The following is an 18,824-nucleotide window of genomic DNA, read 5'->3' on the forward strand; positions in this document are numbered from 1 at the left end:
TACAGACAATAGGATACACGAACTAAGAAACCCAAAACTAAGGAACACGAAAACTATACTATACATTAATAAAAACCACGAGAGGCAATATAGGGGAAAGTCGTTGAAGATGTAACAGGGGAGCTAATATTTCAGGAAAAACCCTTTAACCTCCATCGCATTCAAAGTTGGGTTGATCACTTGTGACAACAAGCTGCGAAGAAAACGAATCACAGTGCTGGAAACTTCAGCGACAAAGCAACTCGTAACTTCTCATTTGGACCCAACTAAGACTTTGATCGAGGCAAAGGGGTAAAAAAACCTGGATTAGCCAATCCCTGTTTTTGGTGATGGGTTTACATCGAAAGCAAATGGGTAGGTAATCCATTGTAACCAATTTAAATTAAGCTTATTACCTCGGGAATTAATCCACTCGAAGCTTAAAGTTTGTATATCCGCGATAATTTTAGGGGCACACGAAACTTTTTTGCCAAAGACAATATCATTGCGGTTTTTCCATATGTGATATCCCGTAATCCATATAATTGCTTGCCAAATGGACACTCCTGTAAAGGTTTTGACGTTAAGATTTTTTGCTAAAGCTAAATCCGTGAGGTTTGTTATCTTTAGATCATCAACTTTCCACCAATGGAGAATGCGGTTCCATATATCTTTAGCAAACTTGCAATGTAAAAGTAGGTGCTCGAGAGTTTCAATGGAATCATCGCAAACTGGACATCTAGTGGAGTGTAGGTCAATACCTCGAATGTCAAGTTCGGATCTAACAGGGAGACGATTTTGTTTTGCGCGCCATATGAAAATCCCTATTTTTTGAGGGATTAACTTGTTAACTTGCGTAGGAATCGGGTTTGAGAGATGTGCTGTTTCCAGTTCGGCTAAAAGGTTAACCAGGGACGAGACAGAAAAAGAATTATTAGCACTGTATTTCCACCTCCATGTGTCTACGCTATCACCTGAGAAAGAAAAGGATTTTAGCTGCACTTCCAGGTTTGCGAGTTCTGATTCAGCCCGCCATTTAGGCAAGCTGCTCCAGGCCCAATTAAAGATCGTGACACCGTCTTTTTTCGAAAATCTGCAGTCCACTGTTGCGTCTTTCCTCGATTCAAGCCTATATAACCTCGGATATTTTACTCTTAGAGGCTCTGAATCACACCATTTGTCGTCCCAGAATGCGGTCGAAGCACCATTCCCTAAACTTTAAAAAAAAGCATTAGAAGCATCACACCCTAGTTTGCTTAGGGTGTGTTCAACATATATGATATTAAACCAAGTTCGCCCAGAAAACTTTTTTAATTTAGACTCGGGCATTGGTGTATAACATCCTATCCCACCATTTTTCCCGTATAGGCTTTTTATTACCCGAACCCAAAGAGAATTACCGTTATTATTAAGAAATTTTCACCACCATTTTATTAACAGGCCAAAATTTTTATTTTTTAAAGAACCTACATTTAGCCCGCCCGAGTCATAAGGTAGAAGAATTTGCTTCCATTTTACCCATGCCATTTTTCAATTATCCGAAGACCCGCCCCAAAAAAAATCCCGACGCATACCTTCAAGGTCGTTAATGACACTAGAAGGAGCCTTGAAAAGTGAGAAATAATATAAGGGTAGGCTACTAAGTACGGACTTAATTAAAGTAAGTCTACCTCCAAAGGATATTGTTTTCGCTTTCCAAGTGGCTAGTCTTTTTTTGAACTTGTTAAAAATTGGTTGCCAATGATGGCGTTGCTTAAGGTTAGCTCCAATTGGTAGTCCAAGATAGGAGAATGGGAAGCTACCTTCTTTACACCCGAACCACTTTGCAAGGAGGTTTAGTTCCGATTTTGTGGTACAAATCCCATAAACACAACTTTTGCTAAGATTTATTTTTAAGCCCGAGAGTTCTTCAAAACAATTGAGTATTTTAAGAGTGTTCCTAACCTCTAATTTGTTCCATTTGCCAAAAATGATTGTATCATCCGCATATTGCAAATGAGAAACCACTACTTTATCGGATCCGATTTCAACACCTTTTACAACATTTTCTTTAATTGCAAGATTTAAAAGATAATTTAGGCCTTCGCTTGCAAGAATAAAAAGGACGGAGAGAGTGGATCCCCTTGTCTAACACCCCTTTTTGGGAAAAATTGTTCACTAGGTGAGCCATTAACGAGTACGGAAATAGAAGTAGAGGTTAGACAAGAAAGGATCCATTTAATCCATTTTGCCCCAAAACCCATAAGTTTCATTATGTCCGCTAAAAAATCCCAATCTATACAATCAAAGGCTTTTTCAAAATCTACCTTAAAAATAAAACTTTTTTCTTTTTTAGCTTTGAGTTCATCTACCGTTTCTAGGGCAATGAGGACTCCGTCAAGGATGTTCCTATCTTTTATAAAAGCGCTTTGTTCGTTACCAATTAAAGATGGAATGATTTTCCTAATTCGGTTAGCTAGGATTTTTGAAAGTATTTTATAGTAGCTCCCGATTAAGCTAATGGGTTGGTAATTTGCAAAGTTAAGAGGGTCGTTAACTTTAGGGATTAAAGTAATAAAGGAAGCATTACAACCATTTGAGATGTTACCTGATTCCCAGAACCCGTTAAGTGCACACAAGAGATCGTCTTTGATGATATCCCAGAATTTGGTGTAGAATAAAATGTTGAAACCGTCGGGGCCCGGTGCTTTGTTTAGCCCGCAAGATTTGATTGCTTCTAGTGTTTCGGTTTCAGTAAACTTGGCTTCAAGGAGGTTAGCTTTCGGCTTTTCCAGACAGGGGCCAGACCAATTATTCAATTTAAATTTCTTACCCGTCGGTTTTTCGAACAAGGATTTAAAGTGGTTGTGAGCTTCTTTTTTGATATCGGAAGGGTTCGTGGACCAAATTCCAGGTATGTTAACACCATGAATATTGTTCTTATGTTGCCTTCGTTGAATGACCGAATGAAAAAACTTGCTGTTTTCGTCACCTTCGAAAGCCCATTTGTAACGTGATTTTTGCTTCAACATTTCCATTTGTGTCTTTTCTTTTTGAAACAAACTTTCTCGATCTTTCATCCATTGTTGCCTCAGGTTTTCATCAAGGTTGGAGTTCTCTGCCTTTAATTCCCATTCACTGACTGTTTTTAAAAGATCATCAATCTCCACTTGTAATTTACAGTGTGATGTGGAGTACCATTTCCGGAGTTTGAATTTAACGTTTTTCAATTTATCCCTGAAGATGCAATCCGGTTTAGTGATGTTAACATTCACTTCCCAAGTCTTTTTTATAATTTCGGAGGCACCTTTATGTTTAAGCCACTCGTCGAAAACTTTGATGGGTTTCGGGCCAAAATCTGTTACGCCGTCCTTTAAAATTAATGGGCAGTGATCCGTATGATTTTTATCAAGTATTGTTGCTGATAGGTTTGGCCAATAATGAAGACAATTATTGGAGATTAAAATGCGGTCTATCTTGCTAAATTTGCGCCCATTATCACTGATTCTAGTATAGAGTCGACCACCGAGCGGTACCTCGAGGAGTTCGTTGTTTGTTATGAAATTATTGAACATGGCCGCTCTACTTTCCACAAATTTTGTGTTTTTTCTTTCATTTGCGAATCTAACATCATTGAAATCCCCGAGAATGATCCACATTGCCTCATCGTAATCCATTACCTCATTTAGGTCACTCCACATTTTCCTTTTAGCTTCGTCGGTTTGAGGTCCATAAACATTAATGACAATAAGCTCGGTACCTGCATCTAGCCACTTTCCTTTTATCGAAATAAAGGATTCACGTTCAACCATACAGTTAGTAATAAAAAATCTAGAATCCCAAACCAGTAAAATACCTCCTGAGTTCCCTTTAGAGTTTTTAACAGCGTGTTTGAAGTTATTGTTTCCCCAAATTTTATCAATCCAAGATTCAGGGAATTTTCGACATTTGGTTTCCTGTAGTGCAATTATGTTGGGATTTTCACGGTCACAAAGTTTTTTAAACCATCTAGTTTTGATTTTGTCTTCTAAACCTAGGCCTCTAATATTAAGGGTCATTATCTTCATTAAAAACATATTAAAAATAACACGATGGGAAAGGCAGTTCACTGGTTATCGAATCTGGTGAGTCCCAGCTTTGACCCAACATCATCACAGTTAAGGGACTTACCTGAAAGTGATTGTGATCCAATGTTGCTGCAATTGACTGAGTTGGATTTGCTTTTTGGGGTATTTTTTTTCTTCTTGCCACATGTAGCGACCCGACCAAATCATGTTTGACGGCGCCGACTACTTCGGTCTCGTTGCGTGGTCATAAGTCTTTATTATGACGTTTGACCAAAATATGTCGCATTCATTTCATAAGTAAAAGGATGTTTCAAGTTTACAAATGTAGTTCAAAAGACTAGTTACATTACAAAGTTTAACGTACGAATGAAACCTATGCGACACAATTTAAAGTAGTCAAAAGACGCTCCAACTATGCATGTATACTCGACATCTAAGCAAGTATCAAAAAGAGTGCGGAAGCATGTATCAAGTAGCTTTCAAGGACCTGAGAAAACATATAGAAAACTGTCAACGAAAACGCTGGTGAAATCATAGGTGTTTTAGTAAACGTTGCATTTGAACCACAAGATTTAATATAAAATGATTATCAAAATCATTTGCATTCCAAAGTTGTTATTTGTTTCGCGGGCACCCAATTATCAAACTTAACTGTTTTGCACCCTTTGCGTAGTGTTAGAACATACACTAGACCCGAATTTATATTTCATCCGCTAACGGTAGCGAACCGTCCGAATGAGGCTCGTCAATCCCATATGATCACATAATATAAGTTCACGTTTACACCCTGTAAGTGTAACTAATGATAATTGAATTGAGGATTTTCGTTCAAACCCGTACGTGGAATGTTTGTTTTCGTACTTGTGTTCAATGTATAAAAGTATGATACGTATATATTTCTCATCCCATAGTTTAAAGCATAAAAGTTGTTTGAAAGATGGGACTATGATCTCACCTTGAGTGCACGTATGAAAAGTACTTCACAAATTAACGTGTGCGAAGGATAGTGCTAGTCTTGACCTAAACCAATAGGTCGTATCAATAACGGTAAACACGATAGGTCAAAGATGTTCAATTAGTCCTATGGCTCGTTACGACTCGATTAAGTAGCATGTGAATCAAATTGTCAAGTTTCATGCAAGATACAAGTATAGAAACAAGTTAGGAAGGTTGCATAATCATTTGGTTAAGTTTGACAAAAAGTCAAACTTTGGTCAGTCAAAGTCAACGAAAAAGTCAACACGTTCGGGTCGGGTCCCGAACTATTTTTCTGAGGTTTTTATTCATATATAAACATGTTAGAACAAGTCTCATGTGAATCGGAGGTCCATAGGGTGCCAAACATTTTTCATAATTTGACCAAGGAGGTCAGAACCTGACCACGGCTTAGGCCGCGCCGCGACCCAGGATTGTCGCGCCGCGACAATACACGGGAGCTGGTACCTGGTCAGTCTCAAATTTTCAAGTCTCAATTCCAAACACTTTCAAGCATAACTCGCAAACCGCTAATGCTTAGAACTCGTATCTTATATCGTTAGAAAGGTAATTTGACAAAGAACATAACTAAATACATTTCACCAACCAAAAACGTTATTTGTAACAATCGACTTTCCAAAGTAAATGATCAATTAATGCACACATTTAACACTCAAATTTGATAAGTGCACATTTATGATTTGGGCATTTAATACATACATACAACATGCTGTTTTGTAGGTAATCGAGCATACAATACAACTAACTACTTACTAACAATAATTCATGGTATTCAATGCATCAAATATTCATTTCAAGCTTATCAAACCCTAACCCAATTTCACCAAAATCACTAATCAAGTTTATGGAGTTTTCTCAAGCAACCTATACATCAAATTGAAGCTAGTGATACTAGGAATACATTTAATGCATGCATTTATAACATTTAACAACATTAAAACAACCAAATCACCGAATCAAACACACCAAAGTTCATACTCAAGCTAGTTACTTCAAATAACAAAATCGAGCATATAAATCATATATTCATGTTAGACTTGAGCCATAGACACTAATTAACAACTTTATAAGTTCAAAATATCAAGAACACAAAAATCTAGTGATTTTAGAAAGTTACCCAAACTTGATGAAGTCGGTATGGAATCGAAGGGGAAGTTGCAAGGATTCCAAATATGTAATTTGTTTAGATGGATGCTTGCTCGATTTGATTTGGATGATGAATCCTTGAAGTGGTGTTTGAGAGATTTTGTGAAAGTATTAAAGAAAAAGGAAAAATGAAAGAGATAATGAATGGATGAGAGTGAAGGGTTGACTAGTTGACCTAGTCACCTCTTTGCTCTCTTGGCAACAATGGTCCCTCTAGTTCTGTTGCGGGTGCGTGAATTACCTAAACGAGATATTTTTAAAACGCGTATTAACGGGAGATGTTATAAACATATAACGGGATTTAAATAGTTAAACGGAAAAGTAAACGGAAAAAGGCGGGATGTTACATTACCTACTCCTTAAACGAAATTTCGTCCCGAAATTTAAGTAGGCGTAGTAGTCGTTGTTTCTTCCTCGGAATTTCGCGTTTCCGGAATCGGGAATAAATGAGGGTATTTCTTTTGCATTTGATCTTGCCTTTCCCAAGTAAACTCGGGTCCCCTTTTGGCGTTCCAACGGACTTTAACAATTGAAATTCGGCTTTGTTTCAATGTCTTGACGGAGGTGTCCACAATTTCAACCGGTTCCTCCACAAAATGAAGTTTGTCATCAATAGTAAGTTCCTCGAGAGGGATGACGATATCGGGCTCGGCAAGACACTTTTTCAAGTTAGATACATGGAAGGTAGGATGAACGGAGCTCAATTGAGGCGGAAGATCTAAACGATAAGCAACGGTTCCAATACGCTCCAAGATTTCGAAAGGACCAATATACCGTGGATTTAGCTTCCCGCGTTTCCCAAAATGGATTACACCCTTCCAAGGTGCAACTTTTAACATGACGCGGTCACCGACTTGAAATTCAAGGTCGTTGCGTCTTTTGTCGGTATAGCACTTTTGACGACTCTGGGCCGTCCGAAGCCTATCTCGGATTTGAACGATCTTCTCGGTGGTTTCGTGAATGAGTTCAGGTCCGGTGATTTGTACGTCGCCTACCTCGGCCCAACAAAGAGGTGAACGACATTTACGGCCATATAGCGCTTCAAAAGGTGCGGCTTTAATACTCGCGTGATAACTATTGTTGTAAGAGAACTCGGCGAGAGGTAAGTGCTTGTCCCAAGCTTTTCCAAAATCAACCACGCAAGCTCGTAACATGTCCTCCAAGGTTTGAATTGTGCATTCGCTTTGCCCATCGGTTTGGGGATGATATGCGGTGCTCATGTCTAAACGCGTTCCCAACGCTTCTTGCAAGGTACGCCAAAATCTAGAAACAAAACGGCCATCTCGGTCGGAGATAATCGATAAAGGTACACCGTGTCGGGCTACGATCTCCTTGATATAAAGTTGTGCAAGTTTCTCCATTTTGTCGGTTTCTTTCATAGCGAGAAAGTGTGCGGATTTGGTGAGACAGTCAACAATAACCCAAATGGTATCATAACCGCCCGTCGTTTTTGGTAGTTTGGTGATAAAATCCATCGTTATCCTTTCCCATTTCCATTGCGGGATCTCGGGTTGTTGAAGTAGTCCGGACGGTCTTTGGTGTTCGGCTTTGACTTTGGAACATGTCAAACACTTGGAAACATAAGTAGCTACGTCCCTTTTGATGTTCGGCCACCAATATTGTTGTTTAAGGTCGTGGTACATCTTATTAGCACCGGGGTGAATCGAGTATCGTGACTTATGGGCTTCATCTAAAATAAGACTTCGTAGGTCCCCATAACTAGGCACCCAAATCCTTCCGGCGAAATATTGGAGTCCGGTTTCCTTAGTTTCGAAGCGAGAGACGAGAATGTTCAAGAGCTCGTGTGAAACGTTTTCATCCTTGAGAGCCTCATCTTGGGCTACCCGAATTTGGCTATTAAGGTTGGTGTGGATGGTGATGTTTAAAGCTCGGACACGAAGAGGCACCGCTCTTTCTTTTCGACTTAAGGCATCGGCTACTACATTTGCCTTTCCGGGATGGTAACGAAGTTCGCAATCGTAATCGTTTAATCTTTCAATCCACCTTCGTTGTCTCATGTTTAGTTGCTTTTGATCGAAGATGTGTTGGAGACTTTTGTGATCGGTAAAGATAGTACTCTTGGTTCCATAAATATAGTGTCTCCACATTTTAAGTGCAAAGACAACGGCTCCGAGTTCGAGATCATGTGTCGTATAGTTTCGTTCATGAATTTTGAGTTGTCGAGAAGCATAAGAAATGACTTTCGTTCGTTGCATCAACACACACCCAAAACCATGTTTCGAGGCATCGCAATATACAACAAAATTGTCATTGCCTTCGGGAAGTGACAAGATAGGAGCGGTTGTTAGCTTTGTTTTCAAGATTTGAAATGCGGATTCTTGTTCGGTCGCCCAATTGAATTTCTTTCCCTTGTGAGTCAAAGAGGTTAGAGAACGAGCAACCAAAGAGAAATCCTTGATAAATCTACGGTAGTATCCGGCGAGACCCAAGAATTGACGAATGTGAGTAGGAGTAGTAGGGGTCTCCCATTTACTAATGGCTTCGATTTTCATTGGATCGACTTTAATACCTTGGTCACTTACAACATGACCAAGAAATTGAACTTCCTTTAACCAAAATTCACACTTGGAGAATTTGGCATAGAGTCGTTCTTGTCTTAAAAGTTCAAGCACAAGTCGGAGGTGTTCCTCGTGTTCTTCTTTGCTTTTAGAATAAACCAAAATATCATCGATGAACACGATAACGAATTTGTCAAGATACGGTTTGCACACGCGGTTCATAAGATCCATGAACACCGCCGGTGCGTTAGTGAGACCAAATGGCATGACAAGGAATTCATAACTACCATAACGAGTTTGGAAAGCGGTTTTGGAGATATCTTCCCCTTTAACCCTTAGTTGATGATAACTCGAGCGGAGATCGATTTTTGAATATACACAAGACCCTTGTAGTTGATCAAAGAGGTCATCGATGCAAGGAATAGGATATCGGTTCTTAACCGTCAATTTGTTTAGTTCACGATAATCAATGCACATTCGTAGGGATCCGTCTTTCTTTTTAACAAACAAAATCGGAGCACCCCAAGGTGAATGGCTAGGTTGGATAAAACCACGATCAAGTAGTTCTTGGATTTGACTTTGCAATTCTTGCATTTCGGATGGAGCGAGTCTATATGGTGCACGTGCTACGGGCGCGGCTCCCGGAATAAGATCGATTTGGAATTCAACCGGTCGATGAGGTGGAAGACCCGGCAATTCATCGGGAAATACATCGGAATAGTCACTAACAATTGGCACATCATCGATGTGCTTCTCATCGGACTCGACTTTCTTAACGTGAGCAAGGATCGCAAAACAACCCTTACGGAGTAGTTTTCTAACTTTAATGCATGAAACGAGGTTGAGTCCGGTGCAACTCTTATCGCCATAGACGATCAAAGATTCACCATTCTCGATAGGAATTCGGATTGCGTTAAGATCACAAAGGATGTGAGATTTCATTTTGGCTAGCCAATTCATACCGATTATTACATCGAAACTTCCTAGTTCCATGGGTATCAAGTCAATTTCAAACTCATTACCCAAAATGTTTACCGTACACCCCCGGTAATATGTGTCGGCACTCAATAGTTATCCGTTGGCCAATTCAATGGTATAAGTAGTATCTAGTGGAAGTGGTGGAGTATTAAAAGAATGAGTCAAAGTCTTGGATACAAAATCTTATCGGCACCCGAATCGAATAAACAAGTAACATAAGTGTTGTTGAGGAGAAACGTACCCGTGACTAATTCATTGTCATCTCGGGCTTCCTCGGTGTTGATGTTGAAAGCTCGTCCGCGCGTGTTGGTGTTGGCTTTCTTCTTCGGACACGCATTTCTAAAATGACCCGTTTGGCCACATTCATAACAAGTACCCGGTTTTGGTGCATTGGGCACCTTTTGAGCGACGGGGGCGGCACTTCTACAATCGTTTGTCACATGACCACCCCTTTGGCACCGATGGCAAAATAGATTGCTACATTCACCATAGTGGTGTTTGTGGCATTTGTTGCAAAAGGGTTTATTTTCTCCATAACTTTTCTTGGCGTCGGAGGTGAAAGGCTTTTTGGTGAAGTTGTTGTTGTAGTTGTTGCTTGATTGGGGGGCTTCCCATTTTCTTTTGTTGCCGCCCGATTTATCCTCGGCCTTAGGTGCCGGAACTACGATTTCGTCAACCGTTTCGATCAATTGGCGGGCCATGTTCAAAGCTTGTTGTAGGTTAGCGGGTTTGGATGACATCACTCCTTGTTTGATGCTCTTTGGAAGACCATCCATATAGAGTTCAACCCTTTGAGATTCGGGGTTCACGAGGTTGGGACACATCAAGGATAGCTCGGCGTATCGTTGATTGTAGGCCTTGAGATCGTTTCCGACCGCCTTTAAAGTTCTTAGCTCTTGTTCGAGCTTTCGGGTTTCTTCACGAGGGAAAAATTCGACGATCATCCTCTCTCTTAAATCGGCCCAAGAGAGGGCGTGAGCTTCATCGGTACCCACCGATTGTACATACGTGTTCCACCACGTGAGGGTGATACCGGCAAAGGTGTGGGTGGAATATTTGACTTTATCTTGGTCCCGACAACCGCTTATGCTAAAAACGGCTTCCGTTTGTTCGAACCATCGAGTGAGCACAACCGGTCCCCCGGTTCCATCAAAGTGTGAGGTTTGCACCCCATGAAGGCTTTGTAGGAGCACCCTTCGCTTGACTTACCGGCCCCTTGATTGTTGTTGTGGTTGTTGTTATTGTTGGAGGATTGATCGGCCATGGCCGCTTCCACGGCGGTGGCTATCATTCGTTGTAGTGCTTGTTCGGGAGTCTCATGGCGTGGCACACGACGAGGAGGCATTGTTCCTTCAAAACACAAGAATACCGTTGATTAGTATTCTTAATAATACTAACCATGATATGGAATAGGGATAGAGAGAAATTTTCCTTGACTCGCCTTAAATTCTTTATGTCATAATTTCGGAATGTTCATATGAGTCACCGTAATATAATCCCGTAAATTATATTACCCTAATTCATATGTGCATTCGACACTAATTCATATAGTCAAGGTGGCGCGTCAATTGAATCAAGTAACGTGAGATTAAGATTGAATAAGAATTAGATATGATAGACGAGTTCGAGTATAATGCATAAGTAGTCAAGTAATTCCTACTTCAAGTCTATATGTCGGTTGTAGTCTAGACTCACTAATGTACCCTATGACTCGGGGTTGACACCAATGAACTCTAAATCCCTACAACCAATGCTCTGATACCATCTGTAGCGACCCGACCAAATCATGTTTGACGGCGCCGACTACTTCGGTCCCGTTGCGTGGTCATAAGTCTTTATTATGACGTTTGACCAAAATATGTCGCATTCATTTCATAAGTAAAAGGATGTTTCAAGTTTACAATTAGTTCAAAAGACTAGTTACATTACAAAGTTTAACGTACGAATGAAACCTATGCGACACAATTTAAAGTAGTCAAAAGACGCTCCAACTATGCATGTATACTCGACATCCAAGCAAGTATCAAAAAGAGTGCGGAAGCATGTATCAAGTAGCTTTCAAGGACCGGAGAAAACATATAGAAAACTGTCAACGAAAACGTTGGTGAAATCATAGGTGTTTTAGTAAACGTTGCATTTGAACCACAAGATTTAATATAAAATGATTATCAAAATCATTTTTATTCCAAAGTTGTTATTTGTTTCGCGGGCACCCAATTATCAAACTTAACTGTTTTGCACCCTTTGCGTAGTGTTAGAACATACACTAGACCCGAATTTATATTTCATCCGCTAACGGTAGCGAACCGTCCGAATGAGGCTCGTCAAGCCCATGTGATCACATAATATAAGTTCACGTTTACACCCTGCAAGTGTAACTAATGATAATTGAATTGAGGATTTTCGTTCAAACCCGTACGTGGAATGTTCGTTTTCGTACTTGTGTTCAATGTATAAAAGTATGATACGTATATATTTCTCATCCCATAGTTTAAAGCATAAAAGTTGTTTGAAAGATGGGACTATGATCTCACCTTGAGTGCACGTATGAAAAGTACTTCACAAAGTAACGTGTGCGAAGGATAGTGCTAGTCTTGACCTAAACCAATAGGTCGTATCAATAACGGTAAACACGATAGGTCAAAGATGTTCAATTAGTCATATGGCTCGTTACGACTCGATTAAGTAGCATGTGAATCAAATTGTCAAGTTTCATGCAAGATACAAGTATAGAAACAAGTTAGGAAGGTTGCATAATCATTTGGTTAAGTTTGACAAAAAGTCAAACTTTGGTCGGTCAAAGTCAATGAAAAAGTCAACACGTTCGGGTCGGGTCCCGAACTATTTTTTTGAGGTTTTTATTCATATATAAACATGTTAGAACAAGTCTCATGTGAATCGGAGGTCCATAGGGTGCCAAACATTTTTCATAATTTGACCAAGGAGGTCAGAACCTGACCACGGCTTAGGCCGCGTCGCGACCCAGGATTGTCGCGCCGCGACAATACACGGGAGCTGGTACCTGGTCAGTCTCAAATTTCCAAGTCTCAATTCCAAACACTTTCAAGCATAACTCGCAAACCGCTAATGCTTAGAACTCGTACCTTATATCGTTAGAAAGGTAATTTGACAAAGAACACAACTAAATACATTTCACTAACCAAAAATGTTATTTGTAACAATCGACTTTCCAAAGTAAATGATCAATTAATGCACACATTTAATACTCAAATTTGATAAGTGCACATTTATGATTTGGGCATTTAATACATACATACAACATGCCGTTTTGTAAGTAATCGAGTATACAATACAACTAACTACTTACTAACAATAATTCATGGCATTCAATGCATCAAATATTCATTTCATGCTTATCAAACCCTAACCCAATTTCACCAAAATCACTAATCAAGTTTATGGAGTTTTCTCAAGCAACCTATACATCAAATTGAAGCTAGTGATACTAGGAATACATTTAATGCATGCATTTATAACATTTAACAACATTAAAACAACCAAATCACCAAATCAAACACACCAAAGTTCATACTCAAGCTAGTTACTTCAAATAACGAAATTGAGCATATAAATCATATATTCATGTTAGACTTGAGCCATAGACACTAATTAACAACTTTATAAGTTCAAAATATCAAGAACACAAAAATCTAGTGATTTTAGAAAGTTACCCAAACTTGATGAAGTCGGTATGGAATCGAAGAAGAAGTTGCAAGGATTCCAAATATGTAATTTGTTTAGATGGATGCTTGCTCGATTTGATTTGGATGATGAATCCTTGAAGTGGTGTTTGAGAGATTTTGTGGAAGTATTAAAGAAAAAGGAAAAATGAAAGAGATAATGAATGGATGAGAGTGAAGGGTTGACTAGTTGACCTAGTCACCTCTTTGCTCTCTTGGCAACAATGGTCCCTCTAGTTCAGTTGCGGGTGAGTGAATTACCTAAACGAGATATTTTTAAAACGCATATTAACGGGAGATGTTATAAACATATAACGGGATTTAAATAGTTAAACGGAAAAGTAAACGGAAAAAGGCGGGATGTTACACCACATTCAATCTAGCTTGAGCCTTTGCGTTTTGAATCTTTGATGATGAGTTCCAATTACGGATGCTAGCCCAAAGAATATCAGCTGAGCTTTGAGAACCATTTGTGAACTTTCTCTTTTTATTCAGAATATCGATTGAATCATTTAGATGTTTCCGGGACTGATTGGTACCTGACTGACTTAGGTTGATCATCTCAGTTTTGTGTTTTGATTTGAATCTGAAGACACGACGATGGGATTTAGGTTTAGAAGAATTAGGGTTATCAATAGGAGGTGATGGGATGTGATCGGTTAATTGCACAAAACAAGGGATGGAGAGACCAATTTGTTCCTCGTCGTTATACTCCTCAGAAGAAACTGTTACAGTGTCATTTAAATTGACATACGATGGGTTGGAAGAAGGTATGGGCTTAACTTCTTTTGCTTTGGGTTGATTAATGTGGTTTATGGGGTCCTTAAGATTTTTAGATGGACATGGGCTGGGGTATCTTGGACAAAAATATCTGATGGGCTGGAGGAGTGATCATTTTTTAATGGGCTAGTGTTGCAATTTTTGAGTGGGTTAGTGGACGTAGGTAGATCGGATAAAGAAAATGGGTGATTGTTTGAATTGGGGGAAGAATTATTTTTATTAGAAGGAGGAGCTGAAGCGATGTTTTTATTATTTGAGCCGTTAGGGTTCTTGGAACTCTCTACCTTTTGTGTATTCCCCAGATTTAATCATCAGCCTCGTTGCCCCATTTTTCACTATGGTGGTTGGGTTCATTGTTCCCAAGACTGTCATTAATGCTTGAATCCGTTGCTGACGTGTACTCCGTATGGAGGTCTTTGGTTTTTCCGGTGAAGTCGAACTCAGGTGGGTCGATTTCCGATTGCATATCTGAATTGCTTTTGAAGTCTGATTGATCGTCGGAAACCTTTTCATCCTCTTCTTCCATTTCAATCTCAACAAACCCGTTCACATCTTCAATAATCTGGACAAAAAAGATCCTTTCGCCCACTTTTGCTTCAACGATGGTGTTAAGAAGCTCATGACCCCAAAGCTTGATTAGGACTTTCCCGGAGATTAAACTTTGGTTACCTTCAATATTATAGTTGAGGCAATCGTATACCTTCCCGTACCATCCCGCTATAGATTTGAAGTTCTTCTCATTCCAACAAGAGATGGATACACCCTTGATGGTAATCCAAGAGAGCCTTGAGTTTTGCGCGTTTAAATCATCAAGTTTTCTGATATTCTTAAGCCAGTTTCTCAGTACATGATTATCGGAATTAAGTATGTTGTTGATCACCTCTTCGTTATCGAAAGTAAGGCATATATCTAACCCTCCTACATATTTGATATTGAAGTCGATCAGACCTTCAGCCGAACATAAGGTCGGAAATTGTTCTATAAGATCTATATCAATAATTTCCCCGACGATAGCATACTTAAATAACTCTTTATTTGTTTCGTCTTCTTCAATGATGATCCTTCGTGGTTTGATTGTTTTTGTCTCATTATTTAGGGCTTCCTTGAAGTTGCGATCATCACGAAAGGCATTGCTGGGATTTTCCTTATGATTTGATGCATCTTGTAGTTGAGGTGGTGTTTTAGGTTTGTAGACCTGCTGTGGTGAAGGTTGCTGTGATGATGGTTTCTTGTTATTATGCGGGTTCTGATGACTGCTCTTAATATCTGTTTCATCTTGGCGTTTTTCCTATCGAAAGCACGATATGCACGCATCCATTTACCATTTACAAATATTGTGTTAAGCCTGGAGAGCAAGTAGATTACATCTGTTACTCCTGCAAACCTTACAAACCCGAATTTTTGTCCATTTTTTAGAACTTTGCTAAGAGGTATGAAGACATCTATAACATCCCCATAGCGTTTAAAGAACACTCGAAGATATTCCTGGTTCCAATTTTCCGGATGATTAAAAAACATAATAGAGGTAATTTGTTGTTGAGGGGGTATGTTGTTTGAAAATTGGGGGGATTGGACTCGAGCACCATGATTATGGATAGGACGATGAATATGTATGTTGTTTGGGTAAGTTGCAGGATTTGAGGACTGTTTTTTAAAAGGTGTACTAGATGGATTAGGGTGGCCATATTTTTTGATCAGATTATGGTAAAAGGCTTTGCTTTGATTAGGTTTTGATTTGTGCTTTCTTTCCACTGGAACCCATTTGATTGCAATTTTGCATTTTTCAATGTTTAAAGTCAAGAGGCTCAATGTTTTTTTTTTTTTTTCAATTTTAATTTTTTTTTATGTATATATATCTTGAATTTTTCTTACCTTAATAGGTTTGTACTTTTTCGATATGCATATTATGGATATAAACTATTGAATCGGTGTTTAATGAATATAAAAAAATCATGTATAGTTGTAAATAATTTCTAAATCACAGTGTGCGAGTTATATCTGCCACTAAAATAATGTTTAAGATATATAGTAAAATCATTTTTTGTGTGAATTCCATCTCCACTTGTTGTAATCAATTTTACATTTTTGGTACATTTCGTGTCACATTTTCATAAGTATATAGTTTGGATATTTGGATATATTTATGAAGTACATAATTGATTTGGACTGGCACATGTGACTTGTTTGTATGTAAACCAACATAGTATATATGTTAGTATTTAAATTAGATGTGTAAACATATAAATGTATAATCCTTTCTCTATTCAAAATTGATGAGTATTTTCACTTACATATATATTATTTATTAATATTAATATTAATGATGGGTCTACTACGTCACTAGCGATTCTATGATTCAAATTCAATGGAGTCCTATACAAATTCAGTGATACTTTGGATTTTTTTTTTTTTTTTTTTTTTTTTTTTTGAAGAATGGCTATTTACTTCTCTAAAAATTACTAATTTTAAAAATATATGAGACCCTATCTATAAATTTAGTAATGTTTTATACAATTTAATTAGTATTTTATACATAAAAAAATTAAATTAATAGAATCAAAGGACCCCATATAACTCTACATTGTTAGTCATATTATGTTAGACCGAAACCCACAATCAGGCAATCAGGTTGGGTCTAACATAATATGACTAACATACATAGACTCGCCATTGGTCTACATAATATATTATATGACCAATTTCATATACATCGAACCAACTCACATACTATCATGATAATTGATAAGGTCTAATCATCTCACCAATATGATCATGTATAGATGTACGTTACTTTTACATACATGTGAAAAGAATGTTTACCGATTAACACTAACCTTTTTAGACTAAATTCTTGAAAAAGGTATTAAAATATAGAGTTTAAGAAACATCTAGCACGAGTGGTGTCCCATGTTAAATCAAGTCTGTATATACATTTTCACCTCTATATTGCTATTTTTAGAAACCATATCCATTTATAGACAATCACCTTTTTCACTTGTTTAATTCATGACATTAAAATTGATTAGCTTATCTTTATTAAATTACATTTTAGCCCCCATCAATAGTTGGAAAATGGGGTTATAAATATACTCACCAACTTCAATTCCACATCAACACACTCATCTTCACACACACAAACACTTTTTCTAAACCCACCAACAATTTGTGTATGGCAGCTAGATTGTTGGCATATGAGGTCTCCGATCTTTGCTTAGGCAAACCTCCCCTCACCTCCCTCCCTATCACCGCCACGATCCGCCACGCCTTAAACGCACTCAAAACTTCTGACGACACACACATTAGTATTTGGACATGTGATCACCCTCACTCAACCACTGATCACCTTGTTAGTAACTGTCGTTGTATTGGTAAAATTTGCATGGTTGACATCATTTGTTACCTTTGTAAACAAGACAACATTTCGTCTCCTTCCTTGGCCCTCAAGTCACCTGTTTCGGTCTTGTTGTCACATGTTCTTCATGTAGTTAAACATGTGGAACCCTCCTCAAGGTAATTTTAATACTCAATCCGTCCATATCTGTTTGTCCAAAGTTCTATTTTAAATTTTACGTTTACCGTATTATGTATATTTGAATGTAAAATCAAATTTAACAATCATTCAGCAAAAAGTAAACAATAATTGTGTGTTTTTTTGTCTGCAGTCTATTACTTCAATAGGGAGAGAATGAAAGTTTAGCTAGCAATCGTTTAAAAACGAATTATTAGATTTTCACATTTTTGGCTTAAAATATTCAGTCTAATTTTTTTGCTAGTGAATACTTATTTTGAGACAATCATTCTTAATTAGAGGGGTCAAACCTTTTTTTTGTTTGCTTTTGTGTTGCAGTTTGCTTGAAGCAATTGATTTAATTATCAACGGTGCACAAAATCTTGTGGTTCCAATAAGAAATAGAGCTACCAAAAGAAAACAATTGAGGCCGAACCGTGAATATTGTTGGATAACACAAGAGGACGTGATGAGGTTCCTTTTAAGCACAATCGGTTCGTTCTCACCAATCGCGGCTTATTCCGTTGAGTCACTCGGTATCATCACCGTTGACATCCTCACAATCAATTACCATTCTTCGGCATTACAAGCACTTGACGCCATAACATCTTCTCTTGTTGACCAAACTTCGGTAGCCGTGGTTGATGATGATGGTGTGTTGATAGGAGAGATATCTCCTTTCACACTTGCTTATTGCGACGAAATGGTTGCTGCTGCGATCACAACATTGTCCGCTGGAGATCTTATGACATATATAGACTGTGGTGGCCCACCTGAAAACATTATCCGGGTGGTGGAGACAAGGTTGAATGAAATGAATCTTAATGGAATGTTGGAGGAATTTTCAAATTACTCCTCCAACATTCCATGTTGTAATAACAATACCAACTCATCTTCTGAAGATGAGTTGGAGGTATCATCCCCGACCTCAGTCACTATGAGGACTGGGAGGTACAATAGGCCGAATAGCTACTCCGTCCGAATAATGAGGAGGGTGGAGCCTATTATCTGTCATCCTGGAAGCTCGTTGGTGGCAGTGATGATTCAAGCGATTGCGCATCGCGTGAGTTATGTGTGGGTGATTGAAGACGATTGTAGTGTGGTCGGAATTGTGAAGTTTTCAAGTATGTTGGAAATTTTCCGGAAACATTTAGAGAGTATGATTAACTAA

General features: G+C 38.5%; 2 protein-coding genes across 2 annotated transcripts; one reads left to right on the forward strand and one right to left on the reverse strand.

The window, feature by feature from the left end:
- Positions 1–306: 306 nt before the first annotated feature.
- Positions 307–1,506, reverse strand: LOC139853431 (uncharacterized). Its single transcript, XM_071842823.1, has 2 exons — positions 1,446–1,506; positions 307–1,190 (listed from the first exon to the last, which is right to left on the reverse strand). Exons 1-2 carry the CDS (start codon positions 1,504–1,506, stop codon positions 307–309), a joined length of 945 nt encoding a protein of 314 aa, XP_071698924.1.
- A 15,808-nt stretch (positions 1,507–17,314) lies between these two features.
- Positions 17,315–18,824, forward strand: LOC139851334 (CBS domain-containing protein CBSX5-like). The gene is made up of 2 exons (XM_071840350.1): positions 17,315–17,655; positions 17,993–18,824. Exons 1-2 carry the CDS (start codon positions 17,315–17,317, stop codon positions 18,822–18,824), a joined length of 1,173 nt encoding a protein of 390 aa, XP_071696451.1.

Source organism: Rutidosis leptorrhynchoides, chromosome 6 (genome assembly GCF_046630445.1).
Source record: "Rutidosis leptorrhynchoides isolate AG116_Rl617_1_P2 chromosome 6, CSIRO_AGI_Rlap_v1, whole genome shotgun sequence".
NCBI classification, from domain to species: Eukaryota; Viridiplantae; Streptophyta; class Magnoliopsida; order Asterales; family Asteraceae; genus Rutidosis; species Rutidosis leptorrhynchoides.